Genomic DNA, 24,281 nt, shown 5'->3' on the forward strand with positions numbered 1-24,281 from the left:
TCATGGCTGATAAGTTTCTCAACCCCATTTTCCCTCCTTCTCCTCATAACCCTTGATCCCCTTGACAATCAAGAACCTACCTATCTCTGTCTTAAATATACTCAATGACCTGGCCTCCACAGACTTCTGTGGCAGAGAATTCCATAGATTCACCACTCTCTGGCTGGAGAGGTTTCTCCTTATCTCTGTTCTTAAAGTTTTCTTTACTCTAAGGCTGTGCCCCCTGGTCCTAGTCTCTTTTAACAATGGAAACATCTTTCCAACATCCATCCTAACTATGCCTCAGCATTCTTTCTTTGGGGATGATAGAGAATGAGCCAGGGCTGTCATTGTGTTACACTGTGATTTCTTTTGGAATGCCTGTGTGTGGGCAATAGTTTAGTGTAGGATCAGGTTTGGTTAAAAACCTACAAGCAAGTCATCATGTTGGGCATTTTTTCAAGAGCTGTGACAACTATAGAATAAGACCTATGGATCATTTCTTTGTGGGTGGAGGAATGGTGAATAGTTGCTGAAACATCTTGGAACAGCCATGGATTTACTGATTCTCAATTATTCCTTCTGTGTTGGTACTAAAACAACTTCAAATATGTTGACTTGCTTCTGACACAAAAAATCTCCCAAAAAGTAGTTAGTTGTAGGTGGTGAACATTACTCTTTTCAAGCCGATATTCTTCTGCCTCTTAATTATTACTTGCTTGGATTTTTTTTTAAAGGCTAACATGGAGACTTATCAGTGGACCTACTATGGAGTAGGTCAGGCAGAAGCTTTTATAATCTACACATGTGCAGTTAAACATGGCAGACAGGGAGATTCTGTTCACGTTGCCCTGTTCCTCCATGGGCTCCATTTCATACCTTAGACAGAAGTTGCTGTACTTAATAACTAGATATTCACTAAACATGTAAGGACAGGTTAGAGCTTGTCCATTCAAATATAATTGAATTTTTAATAAGGTAATGAGTCTTACTACACATCAAATTATCCATTCTGAGACTAAAAACTACTTTATATAAGTGTTGAGTCTCATTTCTTCAAATATTATCACTAGAAAATTATAAAACTTCATTTTTTGAATATTAGCCTAATTTTCCTCATCCCATTTAGCTTTTCTGCTTTTTTTTTCTCTATCTGTCTTGAATTAAATGTTTGACTTTGCACTTCTTAGTTTAGACTCTGCCACCTTTTATTAAGATTCTACTGTATGACTGATTGAAGGAACCTGCTCACAACGGTCACAATTCCCTTTTAAAGGACATCATGCTTTTGCAGAGATCTGATGACAGTAACAAACCATACAAAAGTCCATGAAGGTCTATAGGTAGCTGGAACCATAATGAAGAGAAAATTTATCCTATTTCTATTAGCATGCACTGTTTAGCATACAAGACATTAATATCTGTCTCATTGTTTACTAAGTTCCTAACAATAAAGTCCTAACGTCACAATGGCTCAGTGGCACTGCTCCCTCACAGCGCCAGAGACCCAGGTTTGATTCTACCCTTGGGGGACTGTCTGTATGGAGTTTGCAAATTTTCACTGTATGGGTTTCCTCTGCATGCTTCAGTTTCCTTCCACAGTTCAAAGATGTGCAGGTAAGCTAATTGGCCATGCTAAATTGCCTGTAGTGTCCAGGGATGTGTAAGTGGACTAGCCATGGGAAATACAGGGATAGGATAGAGGGGTATGTCTGGCTGGCATGCCCTTCAATGGATCGGTGTCAACTTAATGAGCTCTACGGTGTAGTGATTCTATAAGAAATTAGCATGTAAAATTAACACACATGGATCTGGGGGTAGTGTACTGATGTGGATAGAGAACACATTGGCAGACAGGAAACAACAAGTAGGAATAAATAAGTCCTTTTCTGAGTGGCAGCTACTGAGGTATTGCAGGGATCAGTGCTAAGATCCTAGCTATTCACAATATAAATAATTGATTTACGAACTAAAGGAACAAGGAACTAAATGTAATACTTCCAAGTTTATAGATGACACAAAGCTTTTCGGGAGGATGAACTGTGAGGAGACATGCTTCATTGATTTGCACAAGTTGAGTGAGTGGGCAAATGCATGACCGATCAAATACAATCTGGATAAGTGTGAGCTTATTTATTCTGATTGCAAAAGCAGAAAGGCAGATTATTATCTGAAAGGTGATAGATTGGAAACGAAGGTGTTGCAACGAGACCTTTGTGTCTAGTACACTAGTCACTGAAAGTAAGCATGTAGGTACAGCAGGCAGGGAAGAAGCCAAGTGGGATATTGGCCTTCATTGTGAGAGGATTTGAGTAGAAAAACAGGAATGTCTTGCTGAAATTGTACAGGGCCTTGATGAGACCATATCTAGAGTATTGTGTTGTCTCCTTATCTGAAGAAGGATTTTCTGGCTATGGAGGAAGTGCAACAAAGGTTTGCCAGACTAATTCCTGAGATGGTAGGTCTGACGTACAAAGAGAGACTAAATCAGTTAGGATTATATTAATTGGAGTTTTTTAGTAGAATGGGGGGAATTTCTTATAGAAACCTATAAAATTCTAATATGAAACAACAAAAAAAACTGCAAATGCTGAAAATCTGAAACAAAAACAGAAATAGCTGGAGAAACTCATCTGTGAAGTGAATGCAGAGTTGTTTTGGGACCAGTGATCCTTCAGTATCCCAAAACATTGACTCTGGAAATAGAGGGATGGAGAACGTCGGGCGCTGCCTGCAGAGTTTGAGTACCAGCATTTTTACTGCACCAAACATAGGATAAAACTAAATTATGTAACAATGCTGATAAATCAAACGATTATTGGTCAAAAAAACACTTTTTGTCTTGCCTCTTATAACGAAAGCAGCAACAAGATAGCACATTTTTACTATTATTATTTTGTGAATGTTATTTAATGGCGTACAGATATTGATATCCTAGGAAAGATTTGGACATAGTGACCCAAATCTTCCACATCGTTAGAGTCTTAGAGGTCCGAATACAGCGACAACGTAGCAATTACCAGGAATTCAAACTTCCAATTTCCTGGCATTTGAAAGCTGCCAATCATGTTAGAGTCTGGGATTTGAGCAGACTGTGTCTTATAGAAGGTGGGAGGAATTAAGTCCTTATTCAGAGACATAAGCTTTGTCAGCACCTCTAATTTACTCAGAAATGTGATTAAAACATGTAGAATGGATGATTTTTCGAAGTAAAGCATGAAGTCTACACATACTGACAAATAGTTCATTACTATCACCATTGCTAACATGAGTGATGATCATGTCCATCTTTTATACATGGAAATAATGCACCTACTTTTTAAAATCTTGAAGCAAGAAAAATTAGAGATTTCCTGACACACGTCCTGATCAAACTTTATTTCTGGCATTTCACCAGCACTAGTCAGATTGTCCTCTTGCTGAAGAGAAGTCTTGTTGGGAGGAGAAGGTATTGCGTCACAACAATAACCCGGTTGCACTTGGGTTAAATCTGCATGACAGAAGAAATACACTCATTTCCGTGCCTTGTATGGTTTTCATTTGTATTCTTCTGCAGTGGCAATGTCACAGTTCTGAGCAGAATGAATAATATTGTCATATGATCAAGTACCAAAGGGAATGTTACAGCCAACTAATCATATCCTGACAGACTCCTATTGGATCAAGGAAGGGGGAAGATGTGAAAGAAGTAGTGGCAAACTGATGCTTTAATGATATAATATTTGGGCAGGAGGAGAAATGGCGAAAAAATGAATAAAAGAGAATAAACTATTAGGTTCCTTTCTGCTAAATAATTGTTGTCTTCTGCAATAAACAATGAGTAAGTTTAGTGCAAAATTTAAAATTCAATAGACTGAATCCGGTATTAACCAAATCATTGTAATGTGAAGGTTATTGAATTTGGTATTTGGAAGGATTGCTTGTGTACGTGTCATAGTTCTCATATGTCACTGGGTGGCAGATGTGTCAAATATGACTTAGTACTTATACAACTTTGGTGACAAATGTGTCTCTTCAACTCTTTGCAACAGACAAGGTACTGACTGTACCCAATCTGTCCTTGCTTGTAAAACTCAAAACACAATGTCCCATGTTAAATGTGGTTCTGCAATTGGACAGCAATAATCTACCGTGTTCCAAGAATTATCCTGATAACTAAACTGATTTTTTTCAGTTGGCTTGCAGTGTGGTTCATGCACTGGTTCTGGAAACTGCACAGCACCCAGTTTTTTGTAGTCAGAAAGAATGTGTGGATACATTATCCCTTTTTGAGGTCCACAAACGAGGTGACAACCATTCACTGGATAGTTCTGACATTGCTCTCAAGAATTAATCAAAATTAATCTGCCTGGTTTAAATTTATCAAAGCTTGCCAGTTAACAGTCAGCCCAACCTGTGCATCTCTGGACAATATGGGCAATTTAGCATGGCCAATCCACCTAAACTGCACATCTTTAGATTGCAGGAGGGAACTGGACCCCTGGAGGAAACCCACGCAGACATAGGGAAGACATGCAAACTCCACACAGACAGCTGCCCTAGGGTGGAATCAAATCCGGGTCCCTGGCATTGTGAGGGAGAAGTGCTAACCACTGAGCCACTGTGCCACCCATCTTTTAAAAAAGCAATAAATACTGTGAATACATTAAAAAGTTTTTCCTTTTGCATTAGTGTAAATTTGTATTTGTGTAAGATGAAAAACTTAGACAATCTGTGTCTTTTTCAAAGAGATACTTGTAGGTCTGGTTTGTTTGTTCAAAACCATGGAATCCTGAACATCTGTTCTCATGGCAAGTACCTGGGATCACAAATTTCAATTCCTTTAATTTGGTGGTCTTGACTGGAATGTGAATAAGATTTCCACACAAATACGACTATGAGTCAGACAGATGAGACCTGTTAACCTTACTTTCATATCTGCTTGAGCACTCCCAAAACTTCTGCAAATAAAACTTCTACACACATGCAAAATCTTAACATATCATCCAAATTTGAGCCAAATTCCACCACCTTCAACCAAATCGACATCCTAATCCCTTCCCCATGCTTTTCGGCCTCAGGATCAGTATCAATGTTTTCAGTTACTTCATATTACACTCAAGGGTGTTTTCTAAATTAATATATTACAAATGCAAAGGAGGAAGATGCAGTATGACATAATCTTGTGAGATAATTAGTGTGGAAAATTGAACTACCTGAAACATAGAACATAGGTACAGGAGTAGACCATTCAGCCCTTTGTGCCTACTCTGCTGTTCACTACGGTAATGGCTGATCATCCAAAACAGTGCCTTATTGTTGCTTTCTCCCCATATCATTTGAACGTAAGAACTATACCTAATACTTTCTTGAGAACATTCATTGTTTTGGCCTTATTTGCTTTCTTTGATAGAGAAATTTAAGTGAAGAAGTTTCTCCTCATACTTTATATCCTAAGACTATGACCCCAAATCATGAATCTCTGGTCATCGGGTTCCTGTGTTTATCTTGTGTAGTCCTATTAGAATTTTATAGGTTTCTATGAGATTCCCCCCTCATTCTTCTAAATTCAGGTGAATAGAGTGCTAACCAATCCAATCTATCTTTATACTTCAGTCCTGATGTATCTGGGATCAGTCTGGTAAACCTTTGTTGCAATTCCGCCATAACCAGAACATGCTTCCTCAGATAAGGAGAGCAAAAGTGTACACAGTACTCTAGGTGTATCTTACCCATGCCTATACAATTGCAGGAAAACATCCCTGCTCTTATACTCAAATCCCCTTGCCATGAAGGCCAATATACCATTTGCCTTCTTCACTGCTTGCTGTACCTGCAAGTTTATTTCTAGTGACGAGTGTACTAGAGTGTGCAGGTCTCATTGCATCTCCCTCATTCACAAAGTAGCACTGTTCAGATAATAACCTGCCTTTCAGTTTTTGCTACTAAAGTGGATAGCCTTGCCTTCACATTATACTTCATCTACCATGCATTTGTCCACTCGCTCAACTTGTGCAAATCACAGTGAAACATCTCTGCATCCTCAAAACTGACCTTCCTAATCAGCCTTGTGACATCTGCTTGGAAATATATTTAGTTCCTTCATCTAAATTATTAAGGTGCATATTATAAATATGAGATTCTAGCACTGATCCCTATGTTACCTACTAGTTGCTGTTTGCCACTTGGGAAAAATCTGTTCATTCCAAATCTTTTATTGTGCTGTTATGAGACCACTAGGACTCATAACAGCACACAAACCAACAGCCCCTCTCAGACAACAACTCACCAGAACGAAGGATCCGATATCCAGCATGAGCAAAACCAATGTAGTGTACAAAATCCCATGCAAGGACTGCACAAAACACTACATAGGACAAACAGGAAGACAGCTAACGATCCGCATCCATGAACACCAACTAGCCACGAAACGACACGACCAGTTATCCTTAGTAGCCATACATGCAAATGACAAGCAACATGAATTCGACTGGGACAACATTACTATTGTAGGACAAGCCAAACAGAGAACAGCCAGAGAATTCCTAGAGGCGTGGCACTCATCCACAGATTAAATCAATAAGCACATTGACCTGGATCCAATATACCGACCACTGCGACGGACAGCTGGAACTGACAACCGGAAGTGGCAGATTCGAACCACTACAAATGCCGGAGCAAAGATCACAGAAGCACTTTACAGGAGGCTCCCAAGCACTGAGGATGTCACCTAGACAGGGGACAAAATGTCTGCAACACAAATTCCCAGCTCAGCAAACAGAACCACAACTACATGCAAATCTCTTAAATGGGATTTTGGCAAAAGTCACCTGAATGTTTAACTAAACCGCATCCACTGCATCTCTTTATTTAATCTAATAGTTAATCCTGTGGTGATCCTGTACTGTTTTACAAGTGCTCTGCTGTTAAATATTTTGTAATGAACCCTAGCAGTTTCACCACTATCAATGTCAGGCTAAACAGTCTAAAATTCCCTGTGTTTTTTCTCTATTTCCTTTTTATAAAGTATTGGGGTTACGTTAGCTACCCTTGGATCCATCACAACAGTTCCAGAATCATTAGAACCTTGAAAGATGATAACCAATACATCCACTCGTTCTAGGGCCACTTCCTTTAAATATTCTGATTTGTCGGACCGTAGGGGTTTACCGGCTCTTATTCCCATCAGTTTCCCCATTTATAACTTCCCTGTTTCTGACTGTGAGGGACCTACATTTGGCTTCACTGATCTTTTTCTGTTCACATACCAATAGAATCTTGTGCAATGAGTTAAGTCTCGCAAAACTCTCTCTAAAACTGAGAGAATACTTTGGGGACAGTGATTGTAGCATGATGAATATTTTGATCAAATGCAAATGATTAATTTTGAGGATTATGGGCAAAAATATGAGGTGTCAGAGTAACATAAAAAGACCATCAGCCAAAAGACAAATTCTTTGGAGTGGAAATAAACAAATTTTTAGTGGAAAAAGATGCATTCAGATTATTTCCATGAAATATTTTTTGGAAAAAAGTACAAAAAAAATGAGCAATAGCTAAGTATAGAAATTTAATGGCTTGCAATAGTCCATACGGTATATCTGTCTGGATTTGAGGTCAGTGGCATGCTTGGAAACTGTTTCAGATTTAGTTTGCAGCAATCTATGTGCATTTGAAGGAAATGCTATGATATTCAATATCTATAAACTGGGAGGAACTGATTCATAATCTTTCTATGATGACCCAGTTCTACTGGTGGGATCACAGGAAAATATTCTGAACTGATTTCAGTGTCTGGAGAGGAACCTATTGCCACTCCAGACTATCATCAACTCAGGCATTCCTGTTGAAGGATAACATGGTCTCTTTTTCCTGGATAAAAATAGCTGCTTTCTGGATTTGAACTATTACGCTGATATCGTAGAATCATTTAATACAGAAGATGCTCTTTGGCTTATTGTTATGAAGTTGAAGGCATGTACTATACCTTTAAGAGAGAGAGAAAGCTGTTTTGCACTGAGAGCTTGCAAGCAACTGTCATTTGACTGACTAGCAGTCTCAGAGTGTACTGGAAAATTGAAATATGTAACATTTGGCTGTGAAACATACACCTGAGTTTTGGTTGCTATGTTGACAACTATTTGAATTTAACCAATCAGTTTAAATTATGCTCCAGGATACTAAAATCCAATTGAATTTGAATTTCACTGTTTGGCCAACATCGAATCAATGAGACGATCCCAGGTTTGGGGTATAAAAGAAGTTGGCATTTTGGAGAGTTAGCTAGAGAGAGACTGCTATTCAAAACACTCTATAAAAGGTACCCTTTTCATATGCAACATCTTTGCAGCAAAAGACCGAAGATGACCCATGAAGATCTGCAGCTGAAAGAAGACCGACACTGATGACAACAGCTGCTGGGTGGTTTTGAAAATTAAGTTGATGTAATTTTAGTAGGGGCTTTTATTGGATTAGTATGTTGTTAGAGAATTGGAGACAGGTAACAGGCAGTTAGGAGAAAGGACGCTTAGAGTTGTGAATAATTGTTGTTTAATGTTTACTTTTAGAATTAAATAATAAATTGATATTTTTCTTTAAATGTTGGAATTTGGGAGATCTCTGTCACTAATACTTTAACAGGTGAGGTGAGCTTTTCTGGGTGTTTAATTAGCAGTGTCGTAACACTATTGAGTCCACGTTGTCAAAAATATACCTGCATACACTGACCCCACTTTTCTGCAGTTGGTCCATAACCTTGAATGTTATGACATTTCAAGTGTTCATCTAAGTACTTTTTAAAAATTCTGAGTTTCCTGCCTCAGCTACCTTCTGAGACAATGCATTCCAGACCCCCACTATCCTCTGAATGAAAACATTTTTTCTCAAATCCCCTCTAAATTACCTGCCTTTCTCTTTAAAAGTGTGCCCCCTTCTTGACCCTTTGACTAAGGGGAACAGCTATTTTCAATTTACCCTGTCCATGTTCCTCATAATATTATTCACCTCTATCCCCTTTGAGATCCCCTTTGAACTTCTCTACTCCAAAGAAAACCTGAGCTTATACAGCATCTCTTCATAGCTGAAATGCTCCATCCGGGGAACATCCTGGTGAATTTCCTCTTCACCCCTTCCAGTGTAATTACATCCTTCCTGTTGGACCATAACTTCTCACAGTCTTCCAGTCCTCTGGCACTTCCCCTGTGGCCAGAGGCGGTTTAAAATTGGGTCAGGGCCCGTTATTTTCTCCCTTATCTCTCACAGTAGCCTAGGATACAACTCATCTAGAGCTGGTCCACTTGTAGTAACCAGAACTGCACACAGTACTCTAGTTGTTTCCTAAGCAAAGTTATGCACAGCTCCAACATAACCTCCCTCCTCTTATAATCTGTGCCTTGACCTGCCCTGCCATCTATAGGGATCTCAGGACAAGTGTCCTAAGATCCCTCTGTTCCCCTGATCTTTCTATTGTCTTGCCATTCATTGACTGCTCCCTTGTCTTGTTACTTCCAAAGTGCATCATCTCACTTTTTTCAGGGTTAAATTCCATTTGCCCATCTAACCAATTCATTTATATCCACCTTTAACTTAAAGCTTCCCTCCTTGCTGCCAATCATCTGCAAACTTACTGACCATTCCCTCTCCGCCCCCCCCCCCCCCCCCCCCGCCACACACACACACATTCTCATCTACATAATGTATGAATATTGCAAACAGTAAGCAACCCTGCACTGATCTTTGTGGTTTGCCACTGCACACTGGGCTCCTGCCAACAACACTATTTTAGATCCAAAATGCCAAGTTACCATGGATCCCATGAGCTTTTATCTTCTTTATCGTTATCACATGTGGAACCTTGTCAAAGGCCTTGCTGAAATCCATATAAACCATCAACAGCCTTACCCTCATCTACACATTTGGTCTCCTCCTTGAAATATAAATAGATTGGTTAGGCATGACCTACCTCTGACAAAGCCATGCTGATTATACCTTGGCTCTTGAATTGGAGATTAATTTTCACCTTCGCTATATTCTTTCAATAATTTTCCTACCTCCGATTTGTTGCAACACATTATCGATGAGGATGAACACCTTGCCAAAACCTTCCCTATGCCTCCTCTTCTCGCCTTTAAACAACCACCAAACCTTAAACAGATCATTGTTTGCAGCAAACCTCCCAGCCTTCAGGACCGAAATCGACCACTACACTATACAACACTGTTATGGCAACCACTGCAAGACCTGTCAGAGTGTTGACATGGATACCACCATTACCCATGGGGACACCACCCACCATGTATGTGGCAGGTAATCATGTGACTTGGCCAACGTTGTCTATCTCATACGCTGCAGGCAAGGATGCCTGAGGCATAGTACCTTGGTGAGACTGAGCAGATGCTACGACATTGGATAAATGGATACCACACAACAATCACCAGGCCGGGGTGTTCTTTCCCAGTTGGGGAACACTTCAGCAGTCAGCAACATTTGGCCTCGGACCTTCAGGTGACCATCATGTGAGGTAGACTTCAGGACTCCAGGCAACAAGGCAAAGTTGGACACACACACACACACACACACACACACACACACACACACTCTCAGGCTTATACCCCATCATACTCACATACATACTTTACCAAGCTTACACACATAAATATACACATTTTCTCACATGTGCACACGCTCGTTCTGTCACTCCTGCATGTTCACACATATAAGTTTATAGGGTGGGTTTGTATCTGCAGAATTATATTTGCAGATACATTCTATTTTGCTCAAAAATGCATAACCTACAGTCAATCTATGTAATATTCTATAAATCCAATTTTAGAAATAGAAACAGTCTGACTGAAGATTGGGACAGAGACAAACTTTTACTTCATACCTTTAATGCATTCTCTGAGCTGAGATGGCACCTTTTGTTAGAAATCGTGAAGTTATCTTGAGAATGTGACTTAAAAGAAGTTCTGAGATTTACATACTAAAGAACCAAAACGAGCAAACCCATTCTCAAAGATAAAAGATTTAATCTAGGTTTGTCATTTCAGCTACATGGCACTGTAATCTTTTGCTATAAATTCTGTGCCTTATGGTCCTGTTTCACAACCACCTGATGAAAAAGCAGTGTTTCAAAATTTAGTGTCTCCAAATAAACCTGTTGGACTATAACTTGGTGTTGTGTGATTTTTAATTTTGTCCAACCTAGTCCAACACTGGCTCCTCCAAATCATGCCAACCACTGATGTTAAGACTCACTTGTCTGTAGTTGCCTGGTCTATCTCTACCACACATTTTGGAAAGTTGTTCCACATTCACTATCCTGCAATTCTCTGGATCCTTCCCTGTGGCCAGAGACAATTTAAAATTTGGTTCGCGGCCCTGTTATTTTCTTCCTCATCTCCCATAGTAGCCTGGGATATAACTCATCTAGACCTAGGTTTAGAGGGATATGGGCCAAATGTTGGCAAATGGGACTAGGTTAATTTAGGATATCTTGTCGGCATGAACGGGTTGGTCTGATTGGTCTGCTTCCATGCTGTACATCTCTATGATTGAATTATCTCCTCGCTGCTTATATCAATTTGCTGAAGAACCATCACAGCCCATCTTCTCAAATTTTGTTTTTGTATTCTCCTTCTCCCAAGGAAATATGTGGTGCTCATGTATACTCCACCAATGTCCTGCAGATTCATGCACAGGTTGCCTCCTTGGGATCCCTAATTGGCCCTATTCTTTCTCTGGTTAATCTCTTTTCCTTGATTATAAATTGTAAACTTGTACATTATCTTGGGATTCTCCCTAATTTTGCCCACCAGTGTTTTTTCATGCTCCATCTCTGCTCTCCTATTTGTTTTCATGAGTTCCCACCACTCCAGTTCTTATACTCCTCCAGAGCCTCTGTTGCTTGCTCCCTTTGTACCTGTTCTTTGTTTTAATACCAAAGAGGTATATAAATTTCTAAAATGTGTTCACAGGACATGGGCTGGCACAGTTGCATATGCTGTATTTCTATGCCTATTTACTGTGAGAATGCAATGCTGGGTTGCAGATTTTGAATTGCAAACGAGGCCTTTGCCATTCATGATCTTCTTGTGGATAATTTCATTGACACCTTGGACTTCACTGAAATGGTCCACAAATGGCAAAACTATGTCCCTTATAGTAATCTCCCCTCCTGACTTCAGTTACTACTTCCATACTGGCTTTTCCCAAGTTGCCACAGTAGCAGCATGGATTTTTATTGTCCAGTTGTACCTTGCTCTCTTCAAAGTCACACATTGTGCCTCTCTAATTGTAACTATGAGACATTATTCATTATTGCCTTCCTACCCAACTGTTCTGCAGCAAATGACATGGTCGATTATACCATTACACCATCCTATCTTTGTTCCATCAACAAGCTACATGGAATTTCTCTGGCAAAGTTCCACTCGTATCTGAGAGTACGCAGAATAGTTACCACAATTGTTTGCTTCCCAGTTGTACACTGTTGCATCTGTACTCGCAGAATATTTGACCTGGGCTCCATTCACTTCCTCTTCTATATTCTGTGCCTTGAAGATATCATCGACATTGATTTTTAAGAAATGATAAACATGTAACTGTTACTGGCTGAATGAGTGTTTATCACCCTTCCCTAATTTCCTTTGAGGAGATAGTGGTGAGCCACTTTCTTGAACCATTGCAGGCCATGGAGTGCATTCAAAATGCTGTTTTGAAGAGAGTTAGTAAGGGAGTTCCAGAATTTTAATCCAGTGACAGTGAAGAAGTAGCAATGTGTTTCAATTCTGGTTGGCCTGTGGCTAGTAGCGCAACCTACAAGTGGTGGTGTTCCCATGCACCTCCTGCCTTTGAATTTCTCGGTGGTAGAGAATCTGGGTTTGGAATGTGCTGTTGAAGGTGCCCTGTGAATTGTCGCAGTACATCTTGTAGACAATAAACACTTGTGCCTTTTTGCTTCATTGATGAGGAAAGGTTGAAGCTGTACGCATCCATGCAATCGTAGATTATTCTGTCTCACTCTTGATTTATACTTTGTAGATGGTGGCCAGGATTTCGGGAGTCAGGAGGTGATTACTCGCCTCCAGATTCCTAGCATCTGGTCTGCTGTTGTAGCCACAACATTTATCTGACTTGTCCAATTATGTTTTTAATATTTTGATGAAGATTTCTAATATTTTGTTATTAGTTGAGAACTTGGATTCCAAAGTGGAATGGGTATTTTGGTTTTCAGTGCTGTGAAAGTCATATTTTTCTTTTAAGAAAGAGTCAGAAAGTAATTTGGTAATTTGAAAAGAATCAAGGAAAATCTATTAGACAGTAGTCATTCATTTTGTACTGTAATGAAGTACAGAAAAAAGATAAAAGTTAAAAATCACACAACACCAAGTTATAGTCCAACAGGTTTAACTGGAAGCACTAGCTTTCGGAGCGCTGCTCCTGAATGAAGGAGCAGCACTCTGAAAGCTAGTGCTTCCAACTAAACCTGAGGGACTATAACCTGGTGTTGTGTGATTTTCAACTTTGTACATCCCAGTCCAACACCGGCATCTCCAAATCAGAAAAAAGATTAAAGAGTTAGTCGAAGGCTGAGGTTGAGCGATTCCAAAGAAGGGAATTGTAACTGAACTACCAAATACCACTCTTCTCATGTTAATGCAACAAATTCTTAGTAATTTATTTATAACATCAGTATCCAACCCTCAATAAATACTATTTTGATTACTTCCTACTGTTATGACTGATTTTCGAGTGGTGGATTGATTCCTTGTCTGACTTTTCCACTGGACACAACAAAAGTGACTGTAAAAAAGGAATTTTTAAAAATTAAACATATTATTAAAGAATTAGTTTATTTTAAATAAAAATTACTCAAACAAAAATGTAAAGACTATTAATTAAAGGTTTAAACTTTGCAAATGTAAACAACTATCCTCCTTGAAAACTAACATATACGTCATCTAAGACTAGGTGCAAATAGCAATTAAATTATTTTTATAAATCCTAGGTTGTCACAAATACTGGGCTGTAGCTGGTGAGTTTGCACACAAGCAGTCAGCATTGTCCATGTTCCTCGTACAGTGATAGCTGGCTGTATTTGTCTATCTAGAGACAGTGTGATAGATTTAGATGCCCCTTTAACTCTCAAGTTGCAGCAATGAAGAGTTCTTCTTTTAGCAATCCTCCACTTAGAATGATGCGGTCTTTCATTGTGTTTTCAACTCTCAAATGTTGATGGAAAGAGAGAGGTGGCAAATGGTCCAGGCAAGTTCTAATTCTATGAATGAACCCAATAGCTTTACTATGACCACAAATGGGGTTATGTGAACTCTCTCTGTAAGTGTTGCAGACTTAGTGTTTTCTGTCAATCAGCTTGTGTTCTTTGCAAATGCAACATTTTCCTTGCTGATGCCAGTCTCTTCTGATTTGCAGTGTGTTTTTTGTAAAAGAAAATCTAAGATTTGTATTTTTGTCCAATAAATGATATTCTAAATGTAACATTTCAAGTAATGCATCTTCATAACCATTATAATGGATGAATGAAGTAATTAAAAGATGATTTTCGTTCTTGCAATGGAATGTATGCTTCACAAGTTCTTTGGTAGCCATCTGTCACATAAGAAAATGATTTGTGCTGTTGTGTCAAACACAGCCTGCTGTGGCTTTGGTGCCCCACTCTGGAATAGTAGTCTCTGCCACATTTGCTGCTGGTAAAGGCAGTCTGCTGAAAGGTGCAGGATTTCCTGCACTCTGTTTTCTTTGGATCTTCTTCCCAATAAGCTGACTTTGAGTTTCTCCTCATCTCTTCCTTTATCCTTCCAAACAATCAACTTTGAGATGTGACAGGCATTTGTGTCTGATTTCCAATTGTCTCTGTCAATGTCTGCCGTTTTCACCATCACTTGTAGGTTTCCTTGCAACCGAATGGTGGACATTCAATGGATCCTGAATCAATGATCAGGTCACCATGTAGATGATGTTTTGGGTGTAGAGCCATCATTGAACATGGCCAAAGAAATGCAAAGCGTCCCAACGAGTGCATGCTGATGTAATTATAATACTGCAGAACTATTGAATGGGCAACTTTATCTTGCTAAGAAATGCTGAGGATGTGTTTGGGAAAGCAAACTTGAAACCTTAACTTGAACTCAATTTGCTTTTCTCCTACATCTTCTTACTCAGGTTGGGTATAATAGCTGCAACGTTTGTGATCTATGAGTTGATTTTAGCATCAAGTGACAGATTGCTTGTATTTCTGGAGCCTAGATAGGTGGAGTTATCAACGACCATCAAATTGTTAATGCAGCTTGATGATAGATTAGCAGAATTCTAGATTCATTTGCCTTCTGGGTGCTTATGGTCAGGAGGGAATAAACTTACCGTGAAGCCTCTTCTGAGGATGCCACCTTGAAGAATTCTCCTACATTCCTAATGAAGAGCGTATGCTGGAAATGTCAACTCTCCTGCTCCTCGGATGCCTCCTGACCGGTTGTGCTTTTCCAGCACCACACTGGCGCTTATGGTCAGCCCACCTATTTAGATGCATGAGAGTTTATCTATTTGCTGCTGAAGTGTTGCCAAGAATGGGATTTTTGTCTGACGTCCTTGGCATACAGCAATGATCTGATTGACATGGATTTGTCTTGGACATCTGGTAGTTATGGTGAATACCCTTCTGATAGCTCTGTTACGTAAGTAAATATGCTCTCTGGATTCAGTATAAAGCACAGAAACTGACTCTTTCATCCACCTTGTTCATGCTGATCAAGTTTCCCAAACTAAACCAGTCCTACATGTCTCTGTATGGCCCAGATCTCTCTAAATATTTCCTATTCATGTACCTGTCCAAATGTCCTTTAAATGTTCTAAGTGTACCCACATCTGCCACCTCCTCTAGAAGTTCATTCTACCACATACAAACTACCCTTTGTATAAAATGTTATAACTCAGGTCCCTTTTAAATGTTTCTCCTCTCATCTTAAAATTATGCTCTCTAGTTTTGACCCCCCTAACTTAACGAAAAGGCATTTGCCTCTCAAGATTTTATAAGCATTTTGAACATCACCCCTCAACATCCTATGTTCCAGTGAGAAAAGAGTCCCAGCCTATCCAGCCTCTCCTTTTAATTCAAACCCTCCAGTCCCGGTAACATCCTTGTAAATGTTTTTCTGAACCTTTTCCAATGTAATATCTTTCCTATAGCAAGGTGACCAGAAATGCACACAGTACTCCAAACGTGGCCTCAACAATGTCCTGTCCAACCTCAACATGATGTACCAACTCCTACACTCAGTGGTCTGAGCAATGAAGGCAAGTGTGCCAAATGTCTCCTTTACCACCTTGTCTCCCTGTGACACCATTTCCAAGGACTTGTACCTGAATCCAGGGTGTCTCTGTTCGACAACATTCCCCAGGGCCCTACCATTATTTGTGTATATCCTGTCCTTGTTTGTTTTTCCAAAATGCAACACTTCCCATTTATCTAAATTAAACTTCATCTGCCACCCGTTGACCCATTGGCCCAATTGATCCAGATCCCTTTGTAATCTTAGATTACCTTCTTCACACTCTACTATACCACCAATTTTGGTGTCATCTGCAAACTTACTTACCATACTTCCTATGTTCTGTTCCAAATCGTTTATATAAATGATAAACAGCAGTGGACCCAGCATGGATCCCTGCGGAACACCGCTGGTCACAGGCCGCCAGTCCAAAAACTAACCCTCCACAACCACTGTCTGTCTCCTACCATCAAGCCAATTCTGTATTCAACTGTCAAGCTCTCCAAGAATCCCATGTGATCTAACTTTACTAATCAGTCTCTTATGTGGAACCTTTGTCAAAGGCCTTACTAAAGTCCACGTGGACAACATCTAACACTCTGCCCTCACCTTTCTCCTTGGTCATATTCTCAAAAAACTCAATCAAGTTTGTGAGACACTATTTCCCAAGCACAAACCCATGCTGACTATCCCTAATCAATCCTTGCCTCTCCAAATGCATGTATATCCTATCTTTCAGAATCTCATCCAAACTCTGACGTCAGACTCATTGGTTTCTCCTTGCAGCCTTTCTTAATAAAGGCAGAATAATAGCCACCCTCCCATCTTCCAGCACCTCACCCATTGCTATAAGTGATACAAATAATATCTGGTAAAGGCCCCATAATTTCTTACCTAGCATGCCACAATATCCTGGAATACAGTCGTTCAGGTCCAGGAGATTAATCTACCTTTATGCTTTTTAAGACCGCTAGCACCACCACCTCTATAACGTGGGCTGTTTTCTTGACACAGTGTTTACTTCCCGGAGTTCCCTAGCTGCCAGACATGTTGAGTTTCTCGAGCAATTTATTTATGTTTCTTTGTTCTGATTTGTTTTATTTATATGCCTGATGCAATGAATTTGGGACACTTGTTGAGTAGATACTCAAAGCACCAAGCACTCAGTGAATGAGGTGGTTTGTGGAAGGTCTGCACATACTAGTCAAGGGTTGTCCGACCTAAGGTAAGAGTTGGCTAACCAGTGGTTCTTCCCAAGGTCAAAGTGCCTGTTCTCTGTGGCATTGAGGTTGGTTTAGCATTCATAACTGCTGACTCCTATGTTAAATTGCTGCAGTGAAACTAGAATGTCTTTTCTAGGGTGCACATTCTCTCACTGGAATATATTCTGTGAATGTGACATGATTATCTTCAATTATGATTTCTCTATGGTAGCTTGCTTATTAGGATTTCTAGTGAAAGCTCATTCACATTCTGAAACTGGAAATGGAAGACTCTGCACTTGCTCTTCAGGCATTTTTAGTTTTCGAGTTCAACAACTGCACGTTTTAGGATTCCTGAAGAAGGGCTCATGCCTGAAACGCCAATTCTCCTGCTCCTTGGATGCTGCCTGACCTGCTACGCTTTTCTAGCAACACATTTTCAGCATTATTTTTGGCAGCCCCAGATCCAGAAAAATATTTATGGTATTAGTTATTGAGAGTAGACAAATATTTAAGGAATTTATTTTTAAACATGTGATTTTATGATTACTTGTTTTTACAGGTTAGGCCAAAGACCCTGATTCCGGACAGCCTCTCAGTCACCCTGTGCCGTGACCAGACCTCCAGTCAGCCTCAGTCTCTTCAGAAGGCCACTGTAGTTAGCATCAAGAACCCTAGTCCTGCTCTTCCTACTGCCAACAACACTGTCAACCATGTACAGACACCAACTGGCCAAACACAGCATTTTGCAGATTCACCATTGGTGTCCACACCAATCAGCAGTGCTGGTGTGGCTTTTGCAATCATTTCTGCTTCTCCAAACAATGGCAGTTCTGTGAGCAGCAGTACAGTCTCTCTGACCAGTGACACTATCAGTGTCCAACCTCTTCTACTCAGCACAGACAAGGTAAGGACCAACTTTTGAAGAAAATATTTGACAAGAGGAAGCTATTTTGACACCATCAGGCTGCTTTATAAGATATTTGTATGTAATGCAGAGACAAATTAGACTAGTTTATTCTCCTTCATTATATTCTCCTTGCTGCATCCCTAGTTAATAGCATTGTTTCCCAAGTGGCTCTTTGATCAGTTATAAATCATGAAACAATGTCAAATGCAACTTCATGGTGCTTATCAGTAATGTCATTGGTGTGAACTGTAAAAGAGACTTTCTGTGGATGCAGTAAAATTCACATTTCGAATGGAAATTATGGTGTATATTTTTTATTTTGCAATAAGGGAATATATTGAAAAAAGTATTCCAACTTCTTGTTTAACTTGGCAGCATGTTGATTATACCCCAGTATGAGGAGTAGAGTGGAATTCAGGCAAAATAAGTTTGCCACAACCTCTTAGTTCTTTTGTTCATGATTGGACGAAGACAGTCATGGAGTCAGGAGCTGAATGGCTCTGACGGAACAGAAACTGAATGTTAGTCAGTCGGTTATTCCTTTGAAAATGCTGCATGATAGCACTAAGAATAACCCTTTCCATTACTTTTGTGATTCCCAGCCTCTGACTAGCTCTTGGAGCCACATTATTTATATGGTTGGTCCAATCCAATTCATTTATAGTTAATAACCCTGTCAGGATATTGCTGTTGGAGACTCAGCAATAGCAATGCCATGGAATGTCAAGGGGAGATGGTTAGATTCTCCGTTGTTGGAGGTGGCAATTATCTGATACTTTTATGGCACATTTTAGTTTGAGTGTAGATCAGATGAATGAGGCATCTCTGGCTCCACCTTACCAACCCTACCAGTTACGTTCCTCTCAAAAACTCAAGTACATTGAAAATTTGCCATCTATGCTTTCTCTTTTGTAAAACAATGTTGACACTGAGCAACCATGCTGTATTTTTCTAAATGCATTGTTAAGATGCCCATTATAGCTTCCAGCCTTTTCCCAACAATTGATGACAGATGGACTTGCCTATCGTTCCCTCATTTCCATCTGTCATTTCTCAAAGAGTGTTGCTTTCTAACTTAGAATTCGCTCAAACAGTCCATTATAGAATTGTAGTAAATTTTGGAAAAACATAAGCATTGCAGCCACAATCTCTGCAAGTATCCCTTTTAGATTTGTTTGATGTTTGTATCACATCCTGGGATTTGTCAGCTTTTAATCCCTATTTCTCTGTTTCTTTTCTCTGTTGCATGGTCTTTACTTGGTGATATGCTGTTACTATTAATCTCTTTATCCCTTCCTATCCCTGCCTGTTTGCCTTTGCCTGAATTGCTGCACTACTCATTTCTCTTTAGAAGTCTAAATTACTCGCCATGGAACTTATCACCTTCCAATTTGTTTAAATCCATGTTGACAGACTGAGTCATTTAATTTGCCAGAGCACTGATTCCAGACCTGTTGAATTGTAGCCCATCCTAACAGAATAACTCCCCATTTCCCCAATGCTGGTGTTAGTGTCTTAAAAATCAAAACCCCTTCTTCCAATACCACTCTGAATCACATGATTATTTCCTAATGCACTTGACCCTGTGTCAATTGGTATGTCAAATTGAAGAAGTAATTTAGAAATTATTATATTTGCGATTCTGCTTATTAATTTAAAACCCAGTTCCTCAAACTCCTCAGCTGAACCTTAATCTTAGATTTCAGTGAAACATAACATAGAGTCATAAAGTCATACAGCATAGAAAGAGACCCTTCAGTCCAACCAGTCCATGCTGAACATAATACAAACTAAACTAGTCCCACTTGCCTGCTCCTGGTCCATATTCCTCCAAACCTTTCCTATTCATGTACTTATCCAAATGGCTTTTAAATGCTGTAACTGTACCTACATCCACCACTTCCGCAGGAAGTTCATTGCACAAGCAAACTACCCTTTGTATAAAAGATTTAGCCCTCATGTCTTTTTTAAATTTCTCTCCTCTCACCTTAATGTGCATGTTGTCTTGAAAGCCATCATCCAAGGGAAAAGACAACCACCATTAACTCTGTCTATACCTCTCATTATTTTATAATCGTGGGCCAGAGGGCCTGTTCTGTGCTGTACTTTTCTATGTTCTATGTTCTAATCTCCTTTCAGATCATCTCTCAAAGCTCCAGTGAAAAATGTCCCAGCCCATCCAGCCTTTCGTTATAACTCAAACCTTCCTGGCAAATTTCTTCTGAACCCTCTCCAGCTTGATAATATCCTTCCTATAACTGGGTGAGAGAACCGGACACAGTATTCCAGAAGAGGCCTCACCAATATCCTGTACAAACTCAACATGATTTCCCAACTCCTATACTCAAAGGACTGAGCAATGAAGAGAATCTTTAACTACCTATCTATATGTGATACAAACTTCAAAGAATTATGTACTTGCACCCCCAGGTCCCTCTGTTCTATAACACTACCCAAGGCCCTACCATTAATTGTGCAAGCCCTACCTTTCCAGTCCGGTTTCTGGACTTACTGTGAGGAGATATCCTGAACCCTGGCATCAAGTGAGCAAAACGACCTTTGGAACTTTAAGCCTCAGCTGTAGAGAACAGTTTCTACTTCATTCACTATTGTATCTGCTATCAGTTCTATGTTCTTTTTTGCTCCTGTGGCTCCGTCTGTACAGAATGACTTCCTGCAACATGATCAGTTTGACCAATCTTCCTACATACCTGGTTATCATTCACAAAGTCAGCAAGTTCAACATGTCAATTGGACAAAAACCAAGTCACCTAAATGACTACATCCTCGATTTCCATACCTGCCTGATTCTCAATCATACCCTCCTACCCTTGGCCAATGATCATCTTTAATGTACTGCATTACTAAAAATGTGGCTTCTTCTCAAACAGTGTCCAGGTAACTACTCCAGTCTCTGTTGCCTCACAACTTTGCCTGCACAGATTGTAGCTCAGCAACTCTGAGACAAAATTTCTTGAGTTGCAGATAATATAATATTGCCCAGAAACACACTCATTTTGCAGCACACTTATCAAAATGTTGACATTATTAGTTTGCTTGATATCTTAGTTCAAGTTGGGAATTAGTTTATCTTGTTTATTTCTTTAACAAAGCAGTAACTTAACGATTCCTAGTTTTGAGTTTGATCCTCTTTAAACTACGAGAGTGAAAGACTGTAGGGCTTGGGTGAGTAAGGGTTGCATGTAAGGGTTTGGACAGAAAAGAGGACTTGAAAGCACAATCAGATTGGCCATAATCACATCAAATATGGAAGTGCTAAATGGCCTACTTGTGCTCCTAAATCCTATGTCATAGAATCTTATGGATGCATGGTTACTGATTTGTTTTTTTTTGTAGGTATTAATCATTCAGCCACAAAGTCAGACTCAAACAGAGCATCTGACTGAGAAAAGGAAAACTTCAGGAGAACAGTCTCAGGGTCATCTTTCCACAAAATCAAAGAGAGAAGAAAATCCCGAGGTAAACTTTTCTTAATTTAACTGGAAGTGGTTACATTTCCTTCCTTCAAATTTGCACTAGCACAACTTCTAAAAGCATTTCTGCATTTTAAAGGGGCAAGGTTTAATAGCAAAGGACTTTCATTTTTCCACGATTATCTTCCATAGTTAAGTTGACCTTAGATGTCAGTTAACTTTTAACTGAGTAATTTAGTCCTTAACTTTCTATGAAACGTGCCCATACCAGTTCCCTGTCTAGAACCCTAAAGAGGTACTCTCTAGTTTTTGCACTGAACTTAATGTGAGGCCTGTTGCAACTCCAACTCCTCACCCCACAGTGGATCTGCTGCATTTCCTAACCTGACAAAGAAGCTGTTTCAATTCATAGAACATAGAACATTACAATGCAGTACAGGCCCTTCAGCCCTCGATGTTGCGCCGACCTGTCATACCATTCTGAAGCACATCTAACCTACACTATTCCATGTACGTCTGTATGCTTGTCCAATGATGACTTAAATGTACTTAAAATTGGCGAATCTACTACCGTTGCAGGCAAAGCATTCCATACCCTTCCTACTCTCTGAGTAACGAAACTACATCTGACACATGTCCTATATCTATCACCCCTCAATTTAAAGCTATGCTCCCTCGTGCTCACCGTCACCATTCTTGGAAAAAGGCTCTCCCTGTCCACCCTATCTAACCCTCTGATTATCTTATATGTCTCTATTAATTCACCTCTCAACCATCTTCTTTCTAACGAAAACAACCTCAAGTCCTTCAGCCTTTCCTCGTAAGACCTTCCCTCCATACCAGGCAAAATTCTAGTAAATCTCCTCTGCACCCTTTCCAAAGCTTCCACATCCTTCTTATAATGCAGTGACCAGAACTGTACACAATACTCCCAAGTGTGGCCGCACTAGAGTTTTGTATAGCTGTAGCATAACCTCATGGTTCCGGAACTTGATCCCTCTACTAATAAAAGCTAAAACATTGTGTGCCTTCTTAACAACCCTGTCAACCTGGGTGGCGACTTTCAAGGATCTGTGTACCTGGACACCGAGATCTCGCATCTACACTACCAAGAATCTTACCATTAGCCCAGTACTTTGCATTCCGGTTACTCCAACCAAAGTGAATCATCTCACCCTTGTCCGCATTAAACTCCATTTGCCACCTCTCAGCCCAGCTCTGCAGCTTATCTATGTCTCTCTGTAACCTACAACACCTTTCGTCACTATCCAGTTGGCCTGATGATTCTTTTCACTGGTTTCACTACAATATTGTTCACTTTTTTTTAATCAGCTTCAGGATAATGCAAGATGAGGTCCTTTCTATTTTCCACTTCTTACCCAACAATAATTGTGTATGTGAACATATGAATTAGGAACAGGGTATAGGCCATTCATTACATTGAGCTCACTTTACCATTTGATGATATATGGCTGATCTGATTGTTGCCTCAACTCCATCTCCTACCATTTAATTTCCTTGTCAATCAAGATTCCATTTAACTTGGCCTTGAAATTGTACGATGATGCTGCCTCTTGCCCCACTGCTTTTTGGAGAAGAGAATTCCATAGATGAATGATCTTCTGAGGAAACAGTAAAAAGAAAAAAAAAACCCAGCTTAAATAGAATATCCTTTATTCTAGTCTTTCCTATTCAAGGAAATATGTTTTCAGTATTGCACTGTAAAGTTACCTCAGGATCCTATATCTTTCAATAAGATCACCTCATTCTTCTAAACTTAAATGAATAAGGCCCAACCGATCAAACATTTTCTCAAAAGACAATCCCATCATCCCAGAAATTAATTGAGTGGATGTTTTCTGTACTGCTTTTGGTGCAATTATACATTTTCTTAAATAAGGAGACCAAAGCTGTGCACAGTACCCCAGACGAGGTCTCACCAATGCTCTGTATAATTGTAGCAAAACTCTCCTATGTTTACTGTTCATTCCCATTATAATAACTGACAACATTCCATTTACCTCCATAATCCTTGCTGAATTGCATACTAACCTTTTTTAAAATTCATGTCCCAGCACGTCTCTATCATTGATAGAGCTCAATGTAATGAATGGCCTATACCCTGTTCCTAATTCATATGTTCACATACACAATTATTGTTGGGTAAGAAGTGGAAAATAGAGACTGTCATCTGTCTCTGTCTCTATCATTGAATTCTGCTAACTAAATTTCCAGCCTTTAACCACTTCTTTCTATTTAGATTCACCAGTTTCCCTTTTCCGCCCCCACCCTCCACAACCGTCTTATCCCAGAACCAACCCTCTAAGTCAGCACTGTCCTACTTGTCCAATTTCATTCCCATCTATAGGTGACATGGTGGCTCAGTGGTTAGCACTGCTGCCTCACAGCACCATGGTTCCCAGGTTCAATTACAGCCTCAGGTGACTGTCTGTGTGGAGTTTGCACATTCTCCCTGTGGCTGCGTGGGTTT

At 39.8% G+C, this 24,281-nt stretch overlaps 1 protein-coding gene across 1 annotated transcript in view; it reads left to right on the top strand.

The window, feature by feature from the left end:
* phf21b (PHD finger protein 21B) overlaps positions 1 to 24,281 on the top strand; it is a 212,883-nt gene that overhangs the window by 157,403 nt on the left and 31,199 nt on the right. Inside the window, exons 7-8 of the mRNA XM_060839457.1 lie at positions 18,009 to 18,353; positions 21,714 to 21,836. Coding sequence (XP_060695440.1) covers positions 18,009 to 18,353; positions 21,714 to 21,836 — 468 coding nt within the window. The remainder of the gene's footprint in view (positions 1 to 18,008; positions 18,354 to 21,713; positions 21,837 to 24,281) is intronic.

Source organism: Hemiscyllium ocellatum, chromosome 19 (assembly GCF_020745735.1).
Source record: "Hemiscyllium ocellatum isolate sHemOce1 chromosome 19, sHemOce1.pat.X.cur, whole genome shotgun sequence".
NCBI lineage: Eukaryota > Metazoa > Chordata > Chondrichthyes > Orectolobiformes > Hemiscylliidae > Hemiscyllium > Hemiscyllium ocellatum.